At 42.6% G+C, this 22782-nt stretch overlaps 2 protein-coding genes across 2 annotated transcripts; one reads left to right on the forward strand and one right to left on the reverse strand.

Annotated features, from left to right (window-relative positions):
* Positions 1-14197: 14197 nt before the first annotated feature.
* Positions 14198-16240, reverse strand: LOC113173482. The gene is made up of 3 exons (XM_026376897.2): positions 15659-16240; positions 14483-15356; positions 14198-14370 (listed from the first exon to the last, which is right to left on the reverse strand). The coding sequence occupies exons 1-2, from the start codon at positions 15674-15676 to the stop codon at positions 14586-14588; spliced, it is 789 nt and encodes a 262-aa protein (XP_026232682.1). The 5' UTR covers positions 15677-16240; the 3' UTR covers positions 14198-14370; positions 14483-14585.
* A 2330-nt stretch (positions 16241-18570) lies between these two features.
* LOC113173840 (ADP-ribosylation factor-like protein 4C) lies at positions 18571-20306 on the forward strand. Its single transcript, XM_026377427.1, has one exon. The coding sequence runs from the start codon at positions 19125-19127 to the stop codon at positions 19701-19703; it is 579 nt and encodes a 192-aa protein (XP_026233212.1). The 5' UTR covers positions 18571-19124; the 3' UTR covers positions 19704-20306.
* The last annotated feature ends 2476 nt before the right edge of the window (positions 20307-22782 follow it).

A 22782-nucleotide genomic window follows, 5' to 3' on the forward strand; every position in this document is an offset into this window, starting at 1 on the left:
CAGTGCTGCATAGTGTATGATGTTGTAGTAACATCTGACTGAAATCCTTTTGTGACTGCACAGACTGAACAGACTCCAAATAAAATGTAAATATTTGTACACAGCATTTCTCAGCACGTACCTGCTTGTGGTTGCAATCTGCTGTGATAATGAACCAGTTAAAGCGCACGCACACACACAGCAGATTTAGAGCGAGGTCGATGCAAAAGAACAAGAACAACTGTCCAAGTAAGGTTAGAAAAATAGATAATAACAGATTCTGCTGCATATTGGTCTTAATGACCTGCAGCAGCCTGTCAGTTTATCTTCATGTCTTATGTTCAAGGGATCAAACAGCTACAGGCTCAGAAGTAGTCTGAAATATCAAAGTCATGTTTGACGAATCATATCAGCCAGCAGCAGAGCGCCCCTGAAGAAAGAAGGAAGAATAATCCTGTTCTAGCATATTCTGGACTGAACCGCCAACTGATATCCAAGTAATTATTATACAATGACATTCTGGCCTTTATTTGATAAATAGCAGTGAAGACGGAGGTTCTGTCCAGAAACATGGACGGAACAGGGTACGACGTGCAGGCGAGGTCCCCAGATGGACTCAGCCTGGGAAAGTTGTGGTTATATGTTGAAACCAATCAGCTCCCAGGTCTGTAGAAGGTACTGAGCGACACACAGATACCCAGCTGATCTGCACACTGCCGCTTAATGTATAGGAAAGAGGAAGACTTTTGATGACAGGGATTGTGGCTTTAATCTGAGTCTCAGAGAGGACAGGGCGACTCCTGCGTCTTTACTCTGATAAATGTACGTTTAAGCCTCAGTCTCTCTTCCTCCCTCTGTCTTCTCATTCCTCTCCATCTTTTTTTCTGCCTCTTGTTCTGTTAAAGCAAGCGGACCTTAATTAAATACACAGTTTAATGGAGGAGAAAAAAAAAGAGCCAAAAGGAGTGGAATTAATTACAGCAGAGTATGGGCTGACATGCTTCAAATCCCAGCCTGGAGTGCTGGTAATGAGCTCCCCCAGGGTGTCGGGGCTCATGGAGCAGCACACAGCTCTGTACTCAGCTTCCAAATCCACGGATAATCTGTACAAAGAGGAGACTCGGGGGCCACTCATTCGACATGTTGGCTTCTCACTGTCATATTCAACATGAGGTGTTACCTCCTGGAGATTTGGGTTTTAACAGTATGCTGATTTGGTTTAAGGCTTGACTTTCCAAGACGCCCGCTGCACAGTAAATATTCCACTTAGAAATGATTCTGTGTCATATTCCAGTGGATTATTACTTGAGCCTCGTGAATACCTGCAGGTCTCATGTTGAACAAATCACAATGGAAAATTTGAACGAGCATAATCTCCCCGTTATTCACAACAGTTGCACATACTGAGCGATACGTTGTCTTCAAGTCTCTGCTCCCACTCACTGAATGGTACATTTCCATAATGCTGTTTCTAAATTTGCTCCTGTGCGGTGACCGAGCATGAAGCAGGAAATCAAAGTTCCCTGGAAACGCAGAGCGGCGATGCAGAAGCATGTGACCTGCTTTTTAACCTTCCTTAAATCACAAACACAGGTTTTTACGTCTTACTGGTCAAATGAATGTGTGGATCTGGTCAGTTGTGTATATTTAAGTTGAATTTCTAATTATTAGTTTCTTCGCTTTTTCTTTTTCTGTTATTATTGTTTAAAATAAATGTGCTGCAGGACACTAAGCTAAACCGTCATTATCTTCAATCATCCTGCTGGAACATCCACTCACTTGTCTTGATGGTGGCACATGAGAAAATCCAAATATAGTACTTTGACACAAATGTAAATCAGCCTTTGACACTGGGCACTGACACCATCACAGACTCCACCTTTTACACCCTTTGGCACAGATAATGTGATTTTTCTGTATCATCAGTTTCCCATGCAGCATCGTCTAAGGGTCTCAGAGGTCGCACACACTCACCAGAGGTTTCCACTGAATCTTCACGATGTTATGTCCTGTAGATGTTGAAGGAACATGAGGAATAGTTTTTTTGTCATTTCACTGTGGCAGCTATCAGCAGCACTAAGACAAGGTCAACGTCTGGATGAACCACTTCAGGAGACTCAGAGACACTTGATGGAACCATTTTCTTCTGTCTGTAAATTCTTTGTCCTAAATCAAGGACTTTAATGTTTTTCCCACTAAGAGCTGCGGATCCTTTGTCTCCTTTTAGGTGTGAAGTTAATAGGTTTTGGTGATTTCCTGTCTCATCTGACACTTGTTTAAAGTTCTTGAAAGTGCTTTCACTGATGCACCTGTTTGACTCCTTATGACACTTTATAAACCAAAAAACTTTTCTGTAAGAAGAAGAATTCACGCAGTGAATCTTGTTATTTGCTTCTCGTGTTTAGGATACACTCTTTGTTTCGGTTTAATAACGGCCTCAGCCTGTAGCACTAATGTCGGTTTTGATCTCTGGAACATATCTGTGTATAAAACCAGGTGAACATGTTTCCTAACGCTGGTCCTGCTGCAGTAGTTTGTGTCTCTGCTCACATGAGCAGAACAAAAGCTGGTTTGTTCTCAGAGCAGCGTCTCAGAAAGGTGAGTGAGATCGAAACCTGGCAGGGAGGCCGACTCCCTTTGTGTACTCAGCACCATCGGCCCCCTCCCCAAACCAAACCATCCTCCGTGTTTCCACTGTGTGTGTATGTGTGTGTGTGTGTGATGAGGTTTTGTGGGGAGATAAGCAGCAATAACAACATGAAGCCAGAGAAAAAGGAAAGATGTCGCTTGCAGAAAGAGGCGTTTGATGGACGGAGACCTCGTCTCTCGCTTGAATCTTGTGCTGAGCTCTTGTTTCATGTGTGTTTTGTTTTCTTTGCAGTGTTTCGTGGGGGCGGGGGCTCAGGTTATGTTGTTGATCAGTGTCAGATGGACGATGATCAACATCCTCGCTGATCATATTCCTCATTTGCCTACAGTGTTTACTTTTATATATCCACTCCCATTAGCTGCACTTCCAGCTTCTGATTGGCTGAACACACCTGATCCAGGTCAGCTACTCCTGACCAGCTAAACTGAAAACATTGATTATGTGATCACATATTTTCTTCTTCTTATTATTATTTCTAACAGAAAAAGGTCACACGTATTTATTCAAATGCTGAATCATTTATGACCACTACTGGTCATAAAGTGTTTATACAGGTAGACAGGTGTTGATTCAGGTTTAACTTGGAGCTTTAGGGACTCTGTGATGTCCAACCAGGTTATTTCTCCACCTCCCAGTGGCCTCAGTATCAATTCATGCAGCATTAATTAGCATTTTAAATTGAACTAAATTATCCTTCTAAGTGTTTTTTTGCCTACAGAATGTTAAATAAAAAGCACTGGTGGTATTTTCTAAAACTAAATGACTGAGTTTCTGCAGAGAAGTGCTTCACACTGCTGGAGGGAACAGGAGCATCGATTAGCTGCAGACAGAGTCCCCAGTCTGGGACGAGGAGCTTCAACCTTTGTCGGATTTTTAAGGATTTTCTGTTAAGAACAGGTTGTGAAGCTAAAACTGGAAACAGGCCAAACACCGTTCACAGGTTCGAGATGCCAATAAAAAGTAGAGAGTGTATAGGTTTGACTGGCAACAGCTGTGTATGTGAGGATGAGTGTAACAGATAGCAGCTCAGTGCAGGTTCCTTTTTCTCTTTCTCCTCTTATTTCTTTCATTTTGACAACACTGAGGATGACGTGAGCTGTTTGTCTCCAAGGAAACCTCTTCGGTTTGAAACCCACTTGGTTTCAAGGAGGATAAGTTTGCCAGAGATAAGGACATTTCATCAGTGTTACACTGGAGACCAGCTTAAAAATAAATCTCTGCTTTTATCAGCAGAGGGCAACAGAATAGAACAGAACTGAACTGACACTGTCTGTCTTGATTATTTTCTTAAATCCATGGATGGAGGATGAGAAAATGGGCCCCTGGTCACAGGTAAGAGGCCCCTCACAGTTCCTATAGGGCCCCCAGAGACACAGTCGTGTTTTTGTGGTCGTTTAATGTTTATTTTTAATGATTGTGTTTCTCCCCCTTGGCCCCTCTGGTCCTGTTTGATGATCCATACATTTCAAACTTAGTCTGAGCTACTGAATAGGAACTGATTTTACATCTTAGAATCTGAGCTGTTTGGTTCTTATTTCAACCCAGAGCCTGATTCTGAAATAAGAACCACACAGAATCAAATATCATGTGAACTGTGTGAGCAAAGAGTCTTTTTATGATGTTATCTAAAAGAGGGAAGTAACGACCCACTGGATGCTACATTTCACTGGCTTCACACCATTAGTCTGTCGATGCAGCTCTTCTGCAGACTTCCCTGAATCTCTTTTAAATTTAAGAGGAAGAGGAATGTTTATGGCCAAACCAGTGTGACTGAAAAATGACATGTTGTATTTTCCTTCCTTCTCCATGAATCCTTGAGTTGCTCTGCTTGGCACTCACAGCCACTCCAGGATTGTTTTCAGTCATCAGCTCATAGATCATCTCAGCGACCACACACACATACACACACACACACACGCAGAGCATTTTCACTCCGTGTCATCCACGTCCTCCTCGTCCTCAGTGTCCGTCATTATGATCCATTTCTGGAGTCAGTAAACATGCCGCGCGGCATTCAACAGGCAAAAAACCCTGATTGTTTTATTCATGCGAGCTGCTGGAGGAGGAAGAACGACCACCGCGCCATCAAAACACTCCTAGTAAACAGTGGTGCCATGGCAACCTCCAGAGCACAGCATGCAGATCTCCATGGAAACCTTTGTGCATATGTGTGTGTGTGTGTGTGTGTGTGTGTGTGTGGAGACAATGAAGGAGTATAAATAAAAAAGAGGAGAGAGGTAATGAGTGAAATGTATGAAGGCATTACACTTGAGCTCTGTGCAGCACTCAGGAGATGAACGATGTGAGGATGTGAGAGCTGGAGGGGCAACAAGGAAAACAACAACAACACCGTTTCCTCTCGTCTGGTCATTTTTCATTCACTGCTCCAAGTAGACAAGACACTTTTAAAAGGATTGGTTCATCAGTGATGTCCAGAGAGTTCAGAGCTTCACATGTGTGTCACAGCTGCACCGTGCGTCTCAAACACAGCAGATGGTACAAGAGGTCGTACACTTCCAGGTGTGATGCTGAACGCTGGAAGGAAGAATAATGTTTGATGTGTTCTCTTAAAGTAATTTAATATGTTTGAATGTATTTTTATTAAGTTAAGTTTCCCATAATCCAAGACAAACCATGTTTCCACTGCCGACTGAACTAATTGACCTCTTGTTGGCCAGTGAGAAGGACTACACTGCTACACATAGGTCATAAGTCCCCCTTAGACTCATGCTGCTGTTTCCCTTCACTGAGTTCACAGGATGCTCTCCACAGAAGGCAAGACGCTCTGCTGGAGAACATTCGATTCAGGTGGATGTTAGTTTGAGAACCACCTGCCAACCACCCAAACACTGCTGCAGACCATGAGGACGTGGAGGGTGTAATTAACAGCAGACATGTTGACTGGTGTAACTGACATGTTATAGAGAACTCTGTTCACTCGTAGTGTCACAATAAGCAAATTCAGCGAGTCAGCATGCAAAATACTTGAGCCTGAAACCTGCAAACCAAACACTACCTCTATTAATGTGCATTTTTACAACTGTTCCTGCTGTGTCTGCTGTTAGACACAGATTAACATCTGGTGGATGTTAATATCTGTATAAGAATAACTGAATACTACATGAAGTAGAAAAACTGGTTTCATGACGTCATGCTCAGTTTATCCATCTGTTTGTGGATCAGCGGGTCCTTACTTTGGGGGGGGGGGGTTGATACCTACAGTGGTTTTGAACATTAATTTAAGGGTTTCAGGAGATCTTCTGTGCAAAATGATTTTCAGATTTCAAACTACTGGATAGACCGACATGCTGCTGCTGTTCATGGGGCTGGTTCTCATAGATCATCTGATCCACTTCAATTTGAGATTCAATTTGAGAAAGTAGGGATGACTCACGTGTGTCAGCGACTTAGATAATTTAATATAGTACAATATACCTCTGATCACGCTGAAGTAGGAGAAAGCTACCACACATTTGCTGGGACTGGCAGCTTGTTTGTGCTCTCAGACACAGAAACATACACAAACAAGCGTCCTCTTCAAAAGCACTTGAGTTGAGATGTGAAGCATGAAAGTAGAATTCACATCATGTTTCTGTCTCTTTCATTCTGCCACGATGGCCCCTGCTCTCTCTCTCTCTTTTTTTTATCTAAAGGGATTCTCGAGTCCAGATGTTGAGCTGAGATGCTGTCAGCTTCCATTTTACCTCAGCACAGTCTGTGATACTGACCGATGCTTTTATCTCCCAAAAACAGGCTGAAGAAGCCATTAAACCGAGCTCAGTGGTTCATCAGGTCGGCTACACCACACATCCAGCAGCAGCAATCAACATGCTCCATCCACAAAGTCCTGGAGGCTGTTCAGAGCTGTCTCCATTCAGCTGAGGACAGTCTGCAAGTGAAATTGTATCCTACACTACATAATACATCAAAACCGATTTCTTAGATTCAGTGTGGAAACAAACTGTGTACATTTAGATTCACTTTTATCCTTTATGACTTTAACGTGGGTCATTTTTCACCTGACAGGTAAAAAGGGGAAACAAACAAATATATGAACAGTTTGTTTGTTGACATAAACCACTGATATTTTTTTTTTTATTAATTTTTATTTTATGTTTGTTACATGTAAAGAACTGTAGCTGAAAACTGCCACTCCATTAGGTTTAAGATACTTATCGTAATGAAAAGGTCCCTTAAATATGAAAGTTAGCTTAGCTTAGCATGAATACTTAGAGACTAGGAGCTTTGGTTCTTTCTGCAGCTCCTCCAATGCTCAGTAATTGACATGTAACCCATCTCATTTGTTTGATCTGCACAATAACATGAGCATAAAATTGATGATTTGTAATTTCCCACGTCGGCTTTTGTATAAATAAATGTGTCATTTTAATTAGTTACCTTAATTAACTTGAATTAGACAGATACAGGCTGATTGTCCCTCTGTTTCTTGTCCTTATACGGACATGTAATGACCAGTAAAATTCATTTACTCTGCATAAAAACAACAGAGGGGAAAGTGGAAAGGAAAAATCCATATCGTCTAAATCTAAAGAGCTTGTTTGCACACTGGAGACCGACCTGCTCACCAGGGTAGTTTGCATCTGCGTGGGCATGTTTATCAGCTCCAGATGCCTGGGTGTGTCGAAATTCCCCTCCGCTGCAGACCAGCTCCAGCTCTATGAGGACTAATGTAAATCTCATGCTGTTTCCACTGGTCTCGACTGTCTGAAGCCTGGAGATGTTAAACATTCTCCTATGAAAGTCAGAGTGGGTCACGTCAGGACAAACAACCACGAGAGGAGGGATGTTCCCAAATGTTCAGCTGCCTTATCTCCATAACTGTCTGTTAAACGTCGTAGTGTAAATAACAGCGTAGCCAGGCTCATGTTTAATGTTTCATTAGAGCTAAATGAATAATGGAGGAAGATGAAATGAGCGTTGGTCTTATTCTCAAGGACAGAGAGGCATCGGGGTTCGTGTCCATGAAGAAACTGATGAAAGGTGCTGTCAGAGCAGACACCGTACTGTCTCTTTGTTATTGTCATCTTCAAAGTCTGATGAATATGTCTCTCTGAATGAGTCGACCCCCTCAAGTCATGTTAATTATCATGTTCCTAGAAGCACAGGTCGGGGTGGAGGAGTAGCAGCAATCTTCCACTCAAGTTTGTTAATCAACCCCAGACCTAAACATAGTTTTAATTCATTTGAGAGCCTCACTCTTAGCCTCTCTGATCCTAACCTGAAAAATCAAAAACCAGTCCTGTTTGTTATTGTGTACCGTCCTCCTGTCCCTTACTCTGAGTTTTTAACTGAATTCTCAGAGTTTCTATCTGATTTAGTTCTTAGTGCAGATAAAGTCATTATAGTGGGTGACTTTAATATCCATGTAGATGTTGATGATAACTGCCTCAACACTGCATTTAATTCACTATTAGACTCCATTGGTTTTACCCAAAATGTAAATAAACCCACTCACTGTTTTAATCACACCCTTGATCTTATTCTGACATACGGTGTGGAAGTTGATCAGTTAATAGTTTTTCCCCAAAACCCTCTTTTATCTGACCATTTCTTAATTACATTTGAATTTACAGTACCAGACTTTACTAAACCTACAGATAAGATTCACTACAGTAGATGTTTATGTGAAAATGCTGTTGACAAATTTAAGGAACTGATTCCATCTTTTATTTCAGAGCCATGTACCAACACAGAGGAAGGCAGTTATTTCAATGTTACTCCAGCACAATTGGACTATCTTGTTAATAGTACTGGTGCTTCACTTGGAACAATACTTGATACTGTTGCTCCTCTGAAAAAGAAACTAGTGAGTCAGAGGAAGTTAGTTCCATGGTACAATTCACAAATCCGTAGCTTAAAGCAGAAATCACGTAAGTTGGAAAGGAGGTGGCGTTCCACCAATTTAGATGAATATTGCCTAGCCTGGAAAGATAGTTTAATAATATATAAAAAAGCCCTGCGTAAAGCTAGAACTTCATATTACTCCTCATTAATAGAGGCAAATAAGAACAACCCTAGGTTTCTTTTCAGCACTGTAGCCAGGCTGACAAAGAGTCATAGCTCGGTTGACCCTAGTATTCCCTCAACTCTCAGCAGCAATGACTTCATGAATTTCTTTACAAATAAAATCATAACTATTAGAGAAAAAATTGATCAGATCATCCCTGCATATAGCATGGATTGTACAACAACTCTAGATCCACGCTCGTACTTAGACTGCTTCCTCCCTGTAGATCATTCTGAATTAATTTCAGTAATTAATTCCTCTAAACCATCAACATGTGTCTTAGATCCCATCCCAACTAGACTCCTCAAGGATGTCTTACCTTTGATCAGCACGTCCATATTAGATCAGATCAATCTGTCTTTACAAATAGGCTACGTACCACAGGCTTTTAAGGTTGCTGTAGTCAAGCCCCTACTCAAAAAGCCTACTCTGGACTCAGGGGTCTTAGCGAATTATAGACCAATATCCAATCTGCCCTTTATCTCTAAAATCCTTGAAAAGATAGTTTCTAAGCAATTGTACGACCACCTACGTAGCAATAACTTGTATGAAGATTTCCAGTCAGGATTTAGAGTACATCATAGTACAGAAACAGCACTGGTAAAGGTCACTAATGATCTTCTATTAGCATCAGACAATGGTCTACTCTCTATACTCGTCTTGTTAGATCTTAGTGCTGCATTCGACACTATAGATCACAACATTTTATTACACAGACTGGAACATGTCATTGGAATCAAAGGAACAGCACTAGAGTGGTTTAAATCGTATCTATCGGATAGATTTCAGTTTGTACACGTTAATGATGAGTCTTCCATGCACAGCAAAGTCAGCTATGGAGTTCCACAGGGATCTGTGCTTGGACCGATTCTTTTCACGTTATATATGTCCCCTTTAGGCAATATTATTAGGAAACACTCTATAAATTTCCATTGTTATGCAGATGATACCCAGCTATATTTATCTATGAAACCAGGAGAAACTAATCAATTAGTCAAACTTCAGGAATGCTTAAAAGACATAAAGGCCTGGATGACCTCCAATTTCCTTCTCCTAAATCCGGACAAGACAGAGGTTATACTGTTTGGGCCTAAAAATCTCAGAGACACTATGTCTAAACACATTCTCACCATTGATGACTTAGTTCTGGCCTCAAGTAATACTGTAAGAAACCTCGGAGTTATCTTTGATCAGGATATCTCCTTCACTTCATACATAAAAGAAATCTCTAGAACTGCCTTTTTTCACCTAAGAAACATTGCTAAAATTAGGAGCATCCTGTCCCAAAGTGATGCTGAAAAACTAGTCCATGCATTTGTTACTTCCAGGCTGGACTATTGTAATTCATTATTAATAGGATGTCCCAATAACTCATTAAAGAGCCTCCAGTTAATCCAAAATGCTGCAGCCAGAGTTCTGACTGGAATTAGCAAGAGAGATCATATTTCTCCAACGTTAGCTTCTCTCCATTGGCTCCCTGTTAAATCCAGAATTGAATTTAAAATTCTTCTCCTAACTTATAAATCCCTTAATAATCAGGCTCCATCTTATCTTAAAGACCTCATAGTTCCTTATCTTCCAAGCAGAACTCTCCGTTCTCAGACTGCAGGTTTACTTGTGGTTCCTAGAGTTTCCAAATGTAGAATGGGAGGCAGAGCCTTTAGCTACCAAGCCCCTCTCCTGTGGAACCAGCTCCCAGTTCAGGTTCGGGAGGCAGACACCGTCTCTACATTTAAGACTAGACTTAAAACTTTCCTTTTTTATAAAGCTTATAGTTAGAGATGGATCAGGTGACTCTGAACCATCTCTTAGTTATGCTGATATAGGTTATTCTGCTGGGGGACCTCTACTGATAAACTGAGCTCCTCTCCTCTCTCCTTTCTCCTGTATCAATGCAAATGCCACCATTGCATGTCATTAACTTTGTGTCTTCTCTCTCTTTTAGTTGTGTTTCCTCCTCTCTGTCTCCCTCTCTCTGTACTTTTCTGCAGGTATCCTCGGCCTGGAGCTGTACATCTCCAGAATCCAGTTCATCTGCCCAATGTTCTTGATGCTTGTTGTTGTCTTTATTGCCTGCTGTTCTTTTCTCTCTTCTCTTTACACTCACCCCAACCGGTCGAGGCAGATGGCCGCCCACTATGAGCCTGGTTCTGCTGGAGGTTTCTTCCTCTAAAGGGAGTTTTTCCTCTCCACTGTTGCCTAAAGCTTGCTCAAATGGGATTGTTGGGTTTTCTCTATACTTTTTTGTATAAATATTTTCTGTAAGGTCTTAAACCTTACACTGTAAAGTGCCTTGAGATAACTTCTGTTGTAAATTGGCGCTATACAAATAAAATTGAATTGAATTGAATTGAATTGATGTGCAGGATACTGCAACGCTGAGATCACATCCAGACGTTTCTAATGACCCTCAAGTGTTCACATTTCTCACAACTTGTGAGCTTTTTTCTCTACTTTTGACAAAGACCATAGGAAATTAGACTGCAGTATTCATGAAAGATGAGTGATGCAACTGAGGTCCTTGCCTGTGAAATCATGTTAAATGACTCGTGGGCCTGTGGCTTTGAGGGCTGAGCTCACACTTCAATCAGGAAGTTAGATTCAGTCATTCTAGACGCTCGTTGCAGTTCCTGACCTCCAACTGTTTCCTCCTGGGCAGTCGGAGGTGGGACAGAAGAGGGAAAAAGAAAGAACGTCTGCAGAGAAACAATCTAAACTAATGACTCAGCTCATTCATCACGACTGAGGAATCAGCTGTTCATACTGCAGCTCACCCAGTTTGTACAAAATATAATAAACGATTTACTAATGTTTTCTCAGATTTTACTGATATTGTCCCTCAGTATTTTCCAGATATTTTATATATTTCAGCTGAGATTTGACTAATTTTAGACAGTTTATTATTTTCTGCCATCCAGATCAGAGCACTAAACAACACATTAGATTGTGATTAGTTTTTACCTCCACTTCACATGTGTAGGTGTAGCAGGAGGCTTAATGGCTCCTCTGTGCTCTCTTAAGATAACCATCCAACAATACAAGAAAAAAGAAAAGCTGAATGTTATCTCAGCCTCTGAGAGGAGGGTGAATGGACTTTATTTATGTTTCCCCTCCAGCACAGCCCTGGTAGTGATGACCCTGGAAATGAATCAGGCTTCAGGGAATAAATGCAGACAGCAGAGGGCCCTCACAGTGACATGAGTGTGTATGTGTGAAGAAGTGAGGGAGATTTGACACGAGGTGGAGCTGGAGGTGGGTGGAGTGACGCTCCTGCAGGTTTCCTCTCTGGAATAGTGATGAAGGAGAAACTGAAGAGGCTGGGAACATGTGCACGCATGTCCAGTGACTGTTCTAGGGTAACAGCTACTTCCTGAATCTACATGCACGATGTGAGTGAGTGAGTGTGTGTGTGTGTAGATCAGTTACAGAGCAAAGTGTGTAAATTTGTGAGGTGTGAAATCAGCAGATGACCTCTTCTCTTGCAGTTTTCCCAAACTTTGCATTAGTGCAGAATAAATGCTGGAGCAACTCTTTAATTTCTCACCTGTCTGCAGCAATGTTTTTTTATGAAGTGTGACTAGTTTCACAAGAAATCTTCAACACAGCATTTGGAGACACACGTTCTTCACTGGACAGTAATGTAAAACATATATCAAAAAATAGATGAAATACATTATATGAATTGAACCAGTTTCTGGGCAAATGGTGAATATAAAGAAGACAAACACACACTAATGTATTTGCACATTAACCCTCATTGAAACTACACGTCTTCCCCAAACTCCAACCATTGTTAGTTGCTACGGTTCTAATTGTTGTATTACAGCTCTCCCTAGTGTTGATGACGTGCTAACACTGATGCTCATCGTACAAACACATTATTTACATCCAAACTCAGTGTCTGACAACAGGGGATCCACATTCAGTCTTGTGTCTGTTACATATAGATCAATACTGCTCTCATGTACACTATGTATTCTAAATATGAAGCCACCAACAGAGTTATGTTTAACTTGTGAGTTGGATAAAATAATCTGCTAAATGTAAATGTAGAAATGAACGTGTCAAAGAACAGAATAAGTGCTTATAATGTAAAAACTATTTCTTTTGTGTCTCTCAACAAACTCTGCAGACACTGATGATCATTATTTTTTGCCCCTTTAGTCAGTATGCTATTGACGCAGCCGGTCTCATGCAGCATCACCCTGCTCTGATGTCACCTTTAATGTGTCATATGATGATTTCCACCTAGTCAGTGAAACCGAGTTCTTCAGCAAACACTTGGGAAGTTGTACAGGTGATACCTAACAAATAAATACTTACTAAAGTTCAATGACAAGAGTGCATTTTTAAAATGTTATTTTACACAGCAGAGAAGCAGGATGTTTAATGAGAGTTAAATTTATTAATAGTAAATAAGTACTAAGAGAAGGGGTGGGGGCTAAAAGAGGGAAGAGGGGTTAGGGGGTGGATGGGGGTTGTAAGGGAGAGTAGTGGGGCAACAGGGCAGGTCACAATACTGTCTTTTTTCTGCCACTTCCATTTTACAAAGCACATTGGGCCGCACTGCAGGTTCTGTGTGTGTGTGTGACCTCTGTTCTGTACAGAACCTCTGTTCTGTACAGAACAGCGATCACACCCAGACCAAGAAACTAGTGGCGGTCTGCAGCACGGCCTGTGCCGGTGTTGTGCTGAAGCCTGTTACACCCATCGAGATGCGTTTCCCCTTACATTAACTTGAAACTAACCCTGTCCGTGGGTGGGGGCTACATATAGTTCAAAACAATGAAAAGGGAAACACGTCCCGATGGGGAACAGATTTCAACACAAGACCGACACAGGCGTGTGAGGATGGAAACTCACAGCGATGGATCAAAGAAGACAGATTGTGACCTGTTGAGCTATTGGTAGAGGAGAAGTGAGGGAGTGGGAGAACTGGGGGTAAAGGTGAGGGGAGTAATGGGGATGGGTAAGGGGGGGTAAAGTAAGGGGGGAAGAGATGGTAGAAAAATGGGGGCTTGGGGATAAAAGAAGGTTGGGAGGAGGGGTGAGGAGGAGGAAGGAGGAGTGGAGCAGGTCCATGTCATGGGCCACAGCAGCACAGGCTCCTCCACAGATGAGGGCGTCTACTCTGTCTTCTTCTTTATGTCCTTTGGTAAAAGTGAACAGTACAAAAGTAAGAATAACAAACTGCAGGTCAACAAAACTCCAACAGAAAACTTCATCCCTTCTAAAACCTTCTCGTTATTAACACAGGTCTGTTCCCTGTTACTGCACATCTGCCACCTTCAACTGTAAAACTGATGCTGTGATTTCTACATAAACTCGTTCTTACTCTTTTAAAGATTCTGCTGAAGAAGCTGCTGAAGCCGCTTTTCCTTTGAGTCTCAGCTTCCTCCTCCTCCTCTTGCTCCACAGAGTTTGTTGAGACTGGTGTCACCACTGAATCTTCCAATGGAAGAGGATGGATTGATGTTCTCCTCCGTCTGCTGAAGCATCTCCACGGTGACTGTTTCTTTTTAATTTTGCTTTTTGGTGGATTCTGTTCAAGAGACTTCATTTGAACTTGCACGATGTTCATTTGTGCGTTTTCTTCAGGTCCTGAAGGTTGATGTGTTTCACTGATGTGGTCTTCATCCTCTGAGGGTTCGACTTGAGGAGACTCAGCAGGTGGTTGGTTGTCAGCTGAAGCCTCGTCCTGGTCTTTCTGATCCTATACAACAATTTAAATGAAACAATGTTAAAATGTTAAAATAGTGGGACACAGAGCTACAGAACAACATGATGTTTGAAGTCACATTTAATTTAATGTGTTTTAATTTTACCTTCAGAGGGGTGAAGACCTGGTTCACATCCTGAACATCAGGTGTCCAAGAAACAGATGATGCAGTACTGTCCTCTGAAGGAGTCGGGGAGGGGGCACCATCACTATCTTCGACCCCACAAATAGTGGTGACACACCTTTTTAATTTCCTCGTCGACGTCCTGATAGTCCGGTGTGTAAACATCAGAAACGTCTGTTTCCAGGTCGGACGCCCACGAATAGGATGACGCAGTACTGTTCTCTGAAGGAGTCGGGGAGGCAGCACCCTCCCGGTTTTCAGTACACACATGGGACTCAGAGTCGGGGCTGGACCTCCATGAAGAGTACGTGTTAGTACTAACCTCAGACCTGGCTGGGGAGGGGGCAGCATCACGGTCTTCACCCCTCTCATGTTGATCACACACCTTTTTAATTTCCTCGTCCACGTCCTGATAGTCCGGTGTGTGAACTTCAGATACGTCTGTTTCCAGGTCGGATGCCCATGAATAAGAAGATACAGCACTGTCCTCTGACAAGGCTGGGGAGGCGGCACCCTCCCGGTTTTCAGTACACACACGGGACTCGGAGACAGGGCTGGACCTCCATGAAGAGTACGTGATAATACTGACCTCAGACCTGGCTGGGGAGGTGCAGTAGTTGACCTGTTGGTTTTCTTCGTCCCAGGCCTGCTTAACAGAGTTTTCATGCTGAGCAGAACAATTGTCCGAGTCTTCCTCCAGCTCCTGGTCAGTGTCAGTGAATTCATCCTCTGAATCCCAGAGGTGGACGAGCTCCAGCAGCTCGTTGGTTGTTGATGCAGCAGGTTTGACCTCTGAGACCAGGCTGTGGGGGATGTGGTCTCCTCTGTCTTCCTCCATGATGTTTAGAGTTGTAGTCTAGTGCAGAAAAAACAACACGGAAGAAGATAATTCAAGGTTAGACTGAAGCTGAACTGCTGATGTAAAACATCTGACTGTTCCTCTGGATTTGATCTTCATGTAGAGAACTTGAAAACACGTTCATCTCCACTACTGAAGTCAAACGTTTGCACACACACAGAGAAATGAGCGTGTTTTTGAATGACCACATTAAAATGTTGTCTGATTAAATCAGGACAGACGAGCAGATGCCGCTAACCAACCTGTTCCCCCTGAAGAAACTGAATGAACTTTTTCAGTTCCCTCTAAAGTCCATTTACCTTTCTGCCTTCAGACATCTTCAGCTGATCTTTCTTCAGTTCTTCTCTTGTTGAGTTTCTTCAGTTCTTTCTTTTCTTTTTCGTCTTTCAGCTCTGTGGCATCAGGTCCATGTGTTGACTGTGGTTAATCAATCTAAAGTGAGACTTTGGTCTGCACAGCACTTGACTGACACTGTGATGTCACCGAGATGAGTTCTAACAGAACCTTCTGTGTTCATAAAGGTTCTGTTAGAACTCATCCCTAAAACTACTGTAATTTAAGATAAAACATGTTGTTTTGACACATTTCTGTATCTTTGCTCTTGTAGTTTTATTAATTTCAAGTTAATTCCTCTTAAAGTGTAGTTTTTAATGTTCAAACCGGTGACATTAAGTTGTTTCACTGAGTTGAATCAAACTGCTGCACAGAGCTCAGTCAACGAACCTTGTACAGAAACATTTGTAGCATCAGAGAGTTAAAACTCACGATAACTTTCTTTTTTGTAGTTTTGATGAAACATACTCGATTAAACCTCCGAGGTATTTGTTTCTTTAATCAGTTGATGAAGTTGATAAATTCAGTGTTGAGTGTTGAATGCAGCATTTCTTAGGTCCAGAGTAAATGATTTGATTTGTTCACTGAACAACTGATGAAGATCATCAAATGAATTGTGGTAAAACTAATCCACAAACAGATTTTACTTTAGTGGTGTTAGTGGTAACCACATATATCAGACACATGTAGTGGAGTAAATGTACAGTATAAACAAGAAGGAACATCAAACCTGCACTTAGCAAACATACTTAATAACACTTCAGTAATAGTTTTACTTTATTACAAGATTTAAAACCAGGATTTTGCAGGTACATTGTGTGTTTGTAACTAACTGAGACACCAGCAGAGGGAGGAGACACAGATATGTTGGTGTGTACTAGAACTTATGACTTCAGACTTATTATACAATTATAACAATTATAACTAATGTGAAATAGAAAGTGAGGACTTTAACAGTAAAATACATTTTCTCACTGTCGTTATTGAGTCTGTCATCATCATTATCTTGGTTCATTGTGTCTAAGCGTCTGATTGGTTGGCTGTGTGCACAGTACTGCGGGTATTTCGCCACCATTTCACTTCAATGAGGAAGCAGTGTGTGCAGATGTCAGCACACTAAGTGTACACAAACTTTTATGATGGTGTATAATTGAGTTAATCAGATTAAGTTTGAATTAACAATAGATGATCCCACAGCTAATCGAGACACGTCTACAGTAGCTGCTACAAGACATGGTGGTACCATGGTGGTACAAAGGCCATCATGTGACAGGGGTCTGTGTTTTAAAACAGGACTCAGTCCAGTAAAAGTTGAAGCTGTTTCATTCACGGGTTAAAGCTGCAGAGACAGTTCCTGCTACTGGAGTCATCCATTGTAGCAGGAAGAAGATCTGGAAACAAAGGAGATTCACAGGAACGGATCAGCTGCTTTTGATGTTCAGTGCAGCAGTGAAGGTTAGAGGAAGACATAGATCTACCACCTACTACACACACACAGTCATAATATAGATCAACCCTGTTGGGGACGTGAGCAGAGCACCGTCCTCAGCTGCACCAGTGAATTACACAGGACTCACTGAGTCAATCACCATCATGTTTGTATTGTCATCAGATCTTATCACACTGTTGTGATGAAGCAGACAGACTCTGGCATCTACTGGATGAAAGATGTATTAGAACCAGCACCACAGCTTTGTGCTGTTTGACCAGTCTGAGAACTGCACATTAAGAAGGGAGACACCAGAGTGAGCGGGACAGCTCTGCTGTTTCACAAACGTTGTAGGGTGTAAAAACAAACAAACAAACAAACAAACAAACAAACAAACAAACAAACAAACAAACAAACAAACACTGGGTCTGTTCTGACCTCAAGCACAGAAATGAGGCCTTTTAGAGCTGTGCAGCATGAAGCAACGTCACACAGGCAGCACGTTTAGAGTCGGCACCAAAGACAGGTACCTCAGCTCTGCAGTCATGTGGATGCGTGACAAGTTCTCACCACCACTGTGGCGGCGAGTAGTTACTCTGCACAAAGATAACTCATCCGTCTTTCTTCCCACACATGGAAAAAAAAGGAGAAGTTTTGTAAATCACCTGCAAAGTCATTTAACCCAGCCTTGTCCAAAGTGGCCTCTGGCTCCTCCATCCTCTGTAACCACATGAGGGGGTTTCGTTTACCACTGATGGGAACTCAGTGAGATGAGAAGCTGCCTGAACAGGATAATAAAAGAAAGAAGTCTCTTCACCAAAGATGAACAAGGTGCATTACATCATTTTAACTATAAAATAAGCTGGTGTCCTTTTCATTTACTGCTGTAAACACTCCAGTAATCCTTAGTACTGCACACTACACCTGAGCATTTGCATTTTCAATCAACTCATTTTATGAATGATTCATGTTGTTGTCCACCTGTACCAGAAGGTGGCGCTGTCGCTCAGTTAATTCGACATGAAAGAACACCTTTTTATTTTACACAAGCAGTGTAACCTGGATTTCATTTATTTTATTTATCTCATATATATCTATAACTATATATATATATATGTGTGTGTGTGTGTGTGTGTGTGTGTGTGTGTGTGTGTGTATTCTATTTCTAGCGTGTTTGAAATGTTACGTTTTAATCAAAACATTATTTCAAGTTTATTACGTGTTTTCATTGTGTTTTAATTCCACTTCTGCACATTGTGCTGCGGGTTAAATGTTCAGATGTTCAGTAGCTGCAGTGTTTGTGTGACTATAGGAACCGGATCTCCACAGCAGCTCGTGGAGACGCTCGCTGCCTCGTTGGCACATGTCCCTGCGGGGTGGAGCGTAGCGAGGCTGCCCCTTGTTTTGCGCTCTTGTTTTCTCAGCCTCTCATCAGAGCAGCTGCAGCGACCGACAGGAGAGGAGCGTCCGACACGAGCCGGTGGATCAGTCTGTGGATCAGTGTGTGGATCAGTCTGTGGATTGTCTGTGGGCATTACTTCCTCCGGTTCGAGCTCAGGCGCAGGGCGCAGTCTGAATCCTCAATTTGGTTTTGCGCATTTTCCAGGGACAGGGTTTGGCTGTAGAAAACCAGACCCCCACCAGAGGATACAGAGCGGCTGTGAACGCCGGTAGAGGCTGGTGATCGTCGCTGTCGGGCGCTGACACCGTCCACTCTGTCCGGGAGGAGTGTTTGAAGTGACCGTGGCCAAATGGATGAGTCTGCCTGAGGAGAATACTAATGAACGGCGCGCTGCTTCGTGCCCAGGCGCACCGCGTCCCCCGCTGCTGCTGCTGCTCCTGAGGGCCACAGCAGGGCCGATCGCTCACCCGGAGGCTACTGGGGGGGATTTGATACCCAGAGACCAGGATTTAATGAGCGGGATCTGAGCACGGGATCTGTTTTCTTTCCAGAATCAGGGCGGGTATCCCTGCTCAGCAGCTGCAGGAAAAACAACGCCAACATGGGCAACAGCTTCTCCAACATCTCAGCCTTCCAGTCTCTGCACATCGTCATGCTGGGTTTGGACTCTGCGGGGAAAACCACAGTTCTCTACAGACTCAAGTTTAACGAATTCGTCAACACGGTTCCCACGATCGGCTTCAACACGGAGAAAATCAAGCTGAGCAACGGCACCGCGAAGGGCATCAGCTGTCACTTCTGGGACGTGGGGGGCCAGGAGAAGCTCAGGCCCCTGTGGAAGTCCTACAGCCGGTGCACCGACGGGATCATTTACGTTGTGGACTCTGTGGACGTCGACAGGCTGGAGGAGGCCAAGACTGAACTGCACAAAGTCACCAAGTTCGCGGAGAACCAGGGAACTCCGCTGCTGGTGATCGCCAACAAGCAGGACCTGCCCAAGTCTCTGCCGGTGGCGGACATCGAGAAGCAGCTGGCTCTGCACGAGCTCACCCCCTCCACCACCTATCACATCCAGCCTGCGTGCGCAATAATAGGCGAGGGGCTTCACGAGGGTATGGACAAACTGTACGAGATGATCCTGAAGAGGAGGAAATCCCTGAAGCAGAAGAAGAAGCGGTAACAGCAGCTGCTGCTGCTTCGGACTGGCTGGTTTGGTCTCATGGACCGTGAGGGATCCGGGTTCCGGGTTCTGAACACGTTTATTTGCAGTGATTTCTTTTTTACATGCTCAGTCTGGATTCAAGCTGTGAAGCTCTGCTGGATGCACTCAGGAGGCAGCAGGGTAGAAGACAGTTCACCAAATAGACAGAAACTTGAAATGACTTTGGATCTGCAGCATGGAGGCAGAGAACCAGGCGGGCCTGCTTCTCTGCTGCTTTATCATGAACTTTGAAGAAGCAGCTCTCAGCTGTAATGAACTCTGATCTGTTTGATCTCCATCCAGGAGGTCTCCTATGGAAACACAGTTTGGTTTTGCACGTGGCTCAGGCCCTCTGCTTTTCTTTTTGGAAAACAAATCTGTAGACTGTTTCTTCTGGAGCATTGAAGTAGCCTTTCCTCCGCCTGCTGGGCCGAGGACAAGTGTCCACTATTTTGCACTTTTCATTTCCTAACAAACAGTAGAGAGCTACACTGTATTACTAGAGGAGCAGATCCAGGTGGTTTATGTACTAAAAAACCAAAATTGAAGTATTTTTTTGAATATTAAAAGATTTAAAATCCATGATTTCAGCGACTGTTCGTTTGTTTGTGACGTGATAATGAGGGAGCAACACAAACAGCTCGTCACGATAACAACCTGTGAACCATTAACCTGATTGATTTCTTCATCCAGATACTTGCAGGTGTGGAACAAAGAGAGGTCAGAGGTCACAGAGTTCAGAGACTTTGCAGGAGGTTAACAGAGAGGTCTGAGCGCAGGTTTCCCGTTTTGAACACGAGACACGCTGGAGCTTATTTGTGAAATTTATAGATCTGCATTGCAGTGCTGTGTTCAGAGCAGCACTCACCGTGTGCTGCACGTCTCTGTCCTGACAACTCTTCACTCTCACTCTTCACTTTCTAATTAACAACTTGTTTAGTAGTTTATTTTTGGACAAAATGAGTTTGTGGCCTCGTCAGGGGCGAAGAACGCACACAGCTGCTGTGTGAGATAAAATATGTGGTTAATCAGTCACAAAGCAGCTGGATGAGAGTTGAGACATGACCTCAGGTTTTACTGTTCCCATATCAACTCCAAATGTGTGTTTTTATCTCCCACATGACTCAGTTTGGTCCAGTGAAGGTCAGAAAACAGAAAAAATGAACTTCACAATTTCCAAGCAGAAATGTCATCTGAGTAAGAATCCAACAAAGTTCCTGTTTGATCTGTTCTCAGAGGAACCGTCCACCAGTAGTTTACACAAGCACTCGACACGACCTCGAGGTTTTTCTATTTTATGTAACTTATACTGCCGCTCTGTCACATTTAAGATCGAATATTTATACTTTTTACATCACTTACGTTTCTGTAAATTAAGATTTAACCTAAAAAACTGGTTTTATTTAAGTAATGTCACAAAAAAGATTCAGAAAAGAAATGAGTATGTTTGAACTTTTTAAATGTCCTCTTCCATGAATCATCTCACGACCACTCAGATTTATGTGCCGACCCTTCAGAGGGGCCCCGGCCCTTTAGTTCTGATCGGTTGGACTAACCTAGATGAACAGTACAATCTCTGAGAGCAGTATCAATGCTTTGGACTGAAAGAGGAAACAAAACAAACCAAACCCCCAGACTGTCGAGTTCTGATCTGATCTTTTATGATTAACATCTACACCTTAGATGAGTATTCTTGCTAGAAAACATGATGCTGGAACATTTATTAGTTGATCACATGTCTGCACAAGAACAAAGGCTCCTGTGAAGTGACTTTATTATCTTGAACCCTCAGAAGCTGCTGTGTGATGTTAAATTGACAGATGATCGACAGTCGTCTGCTGCTGCTCTCTCCAGCTCCTGGTGTTTTATCCATCAGGTGAAGTTGACATGACTGAAACTGGACACAACTGTGTATCTTAACATTTAGTACTAATCATCATCCTGGAAGCGAGGCCAGTGGAGCAGAAACAGTGAACTGTTAACTCCCGGCTGTTGTGGTTTTCAGCTGCTAACCTGACTGTAGACCCTGTTTCACATAGAGGTAGTTCCCTCTTTAAATGTGATTATTTTCTGATCATTTCCCTTTTCAGACTTAAAATGACTCAGAAGTAGAAGATTGTTTCCTGCGAACTGATTCAACTACAAACAGCTGTGAGCATCAGTGTAGATTCATGTTGGCGCTGATCAGAGTCCACTGTGGCCAGTTTCTGAGATAATTACAGGACAGGACATGTCATTGTTATTCTGTTAGGTCCTCAGTGAATGTTTATACAAATTTGGACCCAGTCGGAGAAGTACGCTCTTGAACCATTTGTTTAAGAGACACCAACATACGTTTATTCATATTTTCATCTATTCAAAGTTTATAAAGATTAAAAACGACAACAACTAAATTCACTTCCCATTGTTCCATGAAAAAGCTAAAATAAAAAACCTCAGTGACAACAGGCCCAGAAAAATAGACCATGGTTTCCCACATGAAATAAACAGAAACAGCCCTGTCATCTCAGGGATACCCATCACTATGGCAACAGCAGCGCTAACCCAGTCCAGCCTCAGTGACTGAGGACAAACAGATTTCCCTTTGTGCAGCTCTCTCAAAGTTAACATCCACGTTTACCCTGAAAACAAAGTATTAATCCTAAAACTGATGATGGTATGGGATCATATATTTTCTTTTACACTGACTAAAATATTAAGAGCAGAGCCGCTTGTTTCTGCACCCGCCCCTCAATCTTCATTGTGCTTTCGATTCTGTACAACAATAAAACGTCAGTGGAGCTCCGTGTTATCTGAATATCTACAGCACGTGCCGCAATTCTAATGTCTTTAGGAGAATATTAACAACATATAGCTTCAATGATTCCAGCTTCAGGTATTTCTTTACAGCCACAACAACCTTCACCAGTCACGGAGGGAAAGAGCAGTAGAGGCTTTCATGTCCTCTAGCAGGAAGTGAAGAAGGTTTTAGTGAGACCTTTGTTTCTGTGTCCATTCATGAATTGTAGGGTTTTATTTCTTTCAGTAAAACATTTCTGGTTCCAGCCCCAGTTAATGA

Source organism: Anabas testudineus, chromosome 21, assembly GCF_900324465.2.
Source record: "Anabas testudineus chromosome 21, fAnaTes1.2, whole genome shotgun sequence".
NCBI classification, from domain to species: Eukaryota; Metazoa; Chordata; class Actinopteri; order Anabantiformes; family Anabantidae; genus Anabas; species Anabas testudineus.

Bases quoted from the DNA above. Each gene is read 5' to 3' on its own strand.
- LOC113173840 (XM_026377427.1), top strand. From the start codon at position 19,125: ATGGGCAACAGCTTCTCCAACATCTCAGCCTTCCAGTCTCTGCACATC.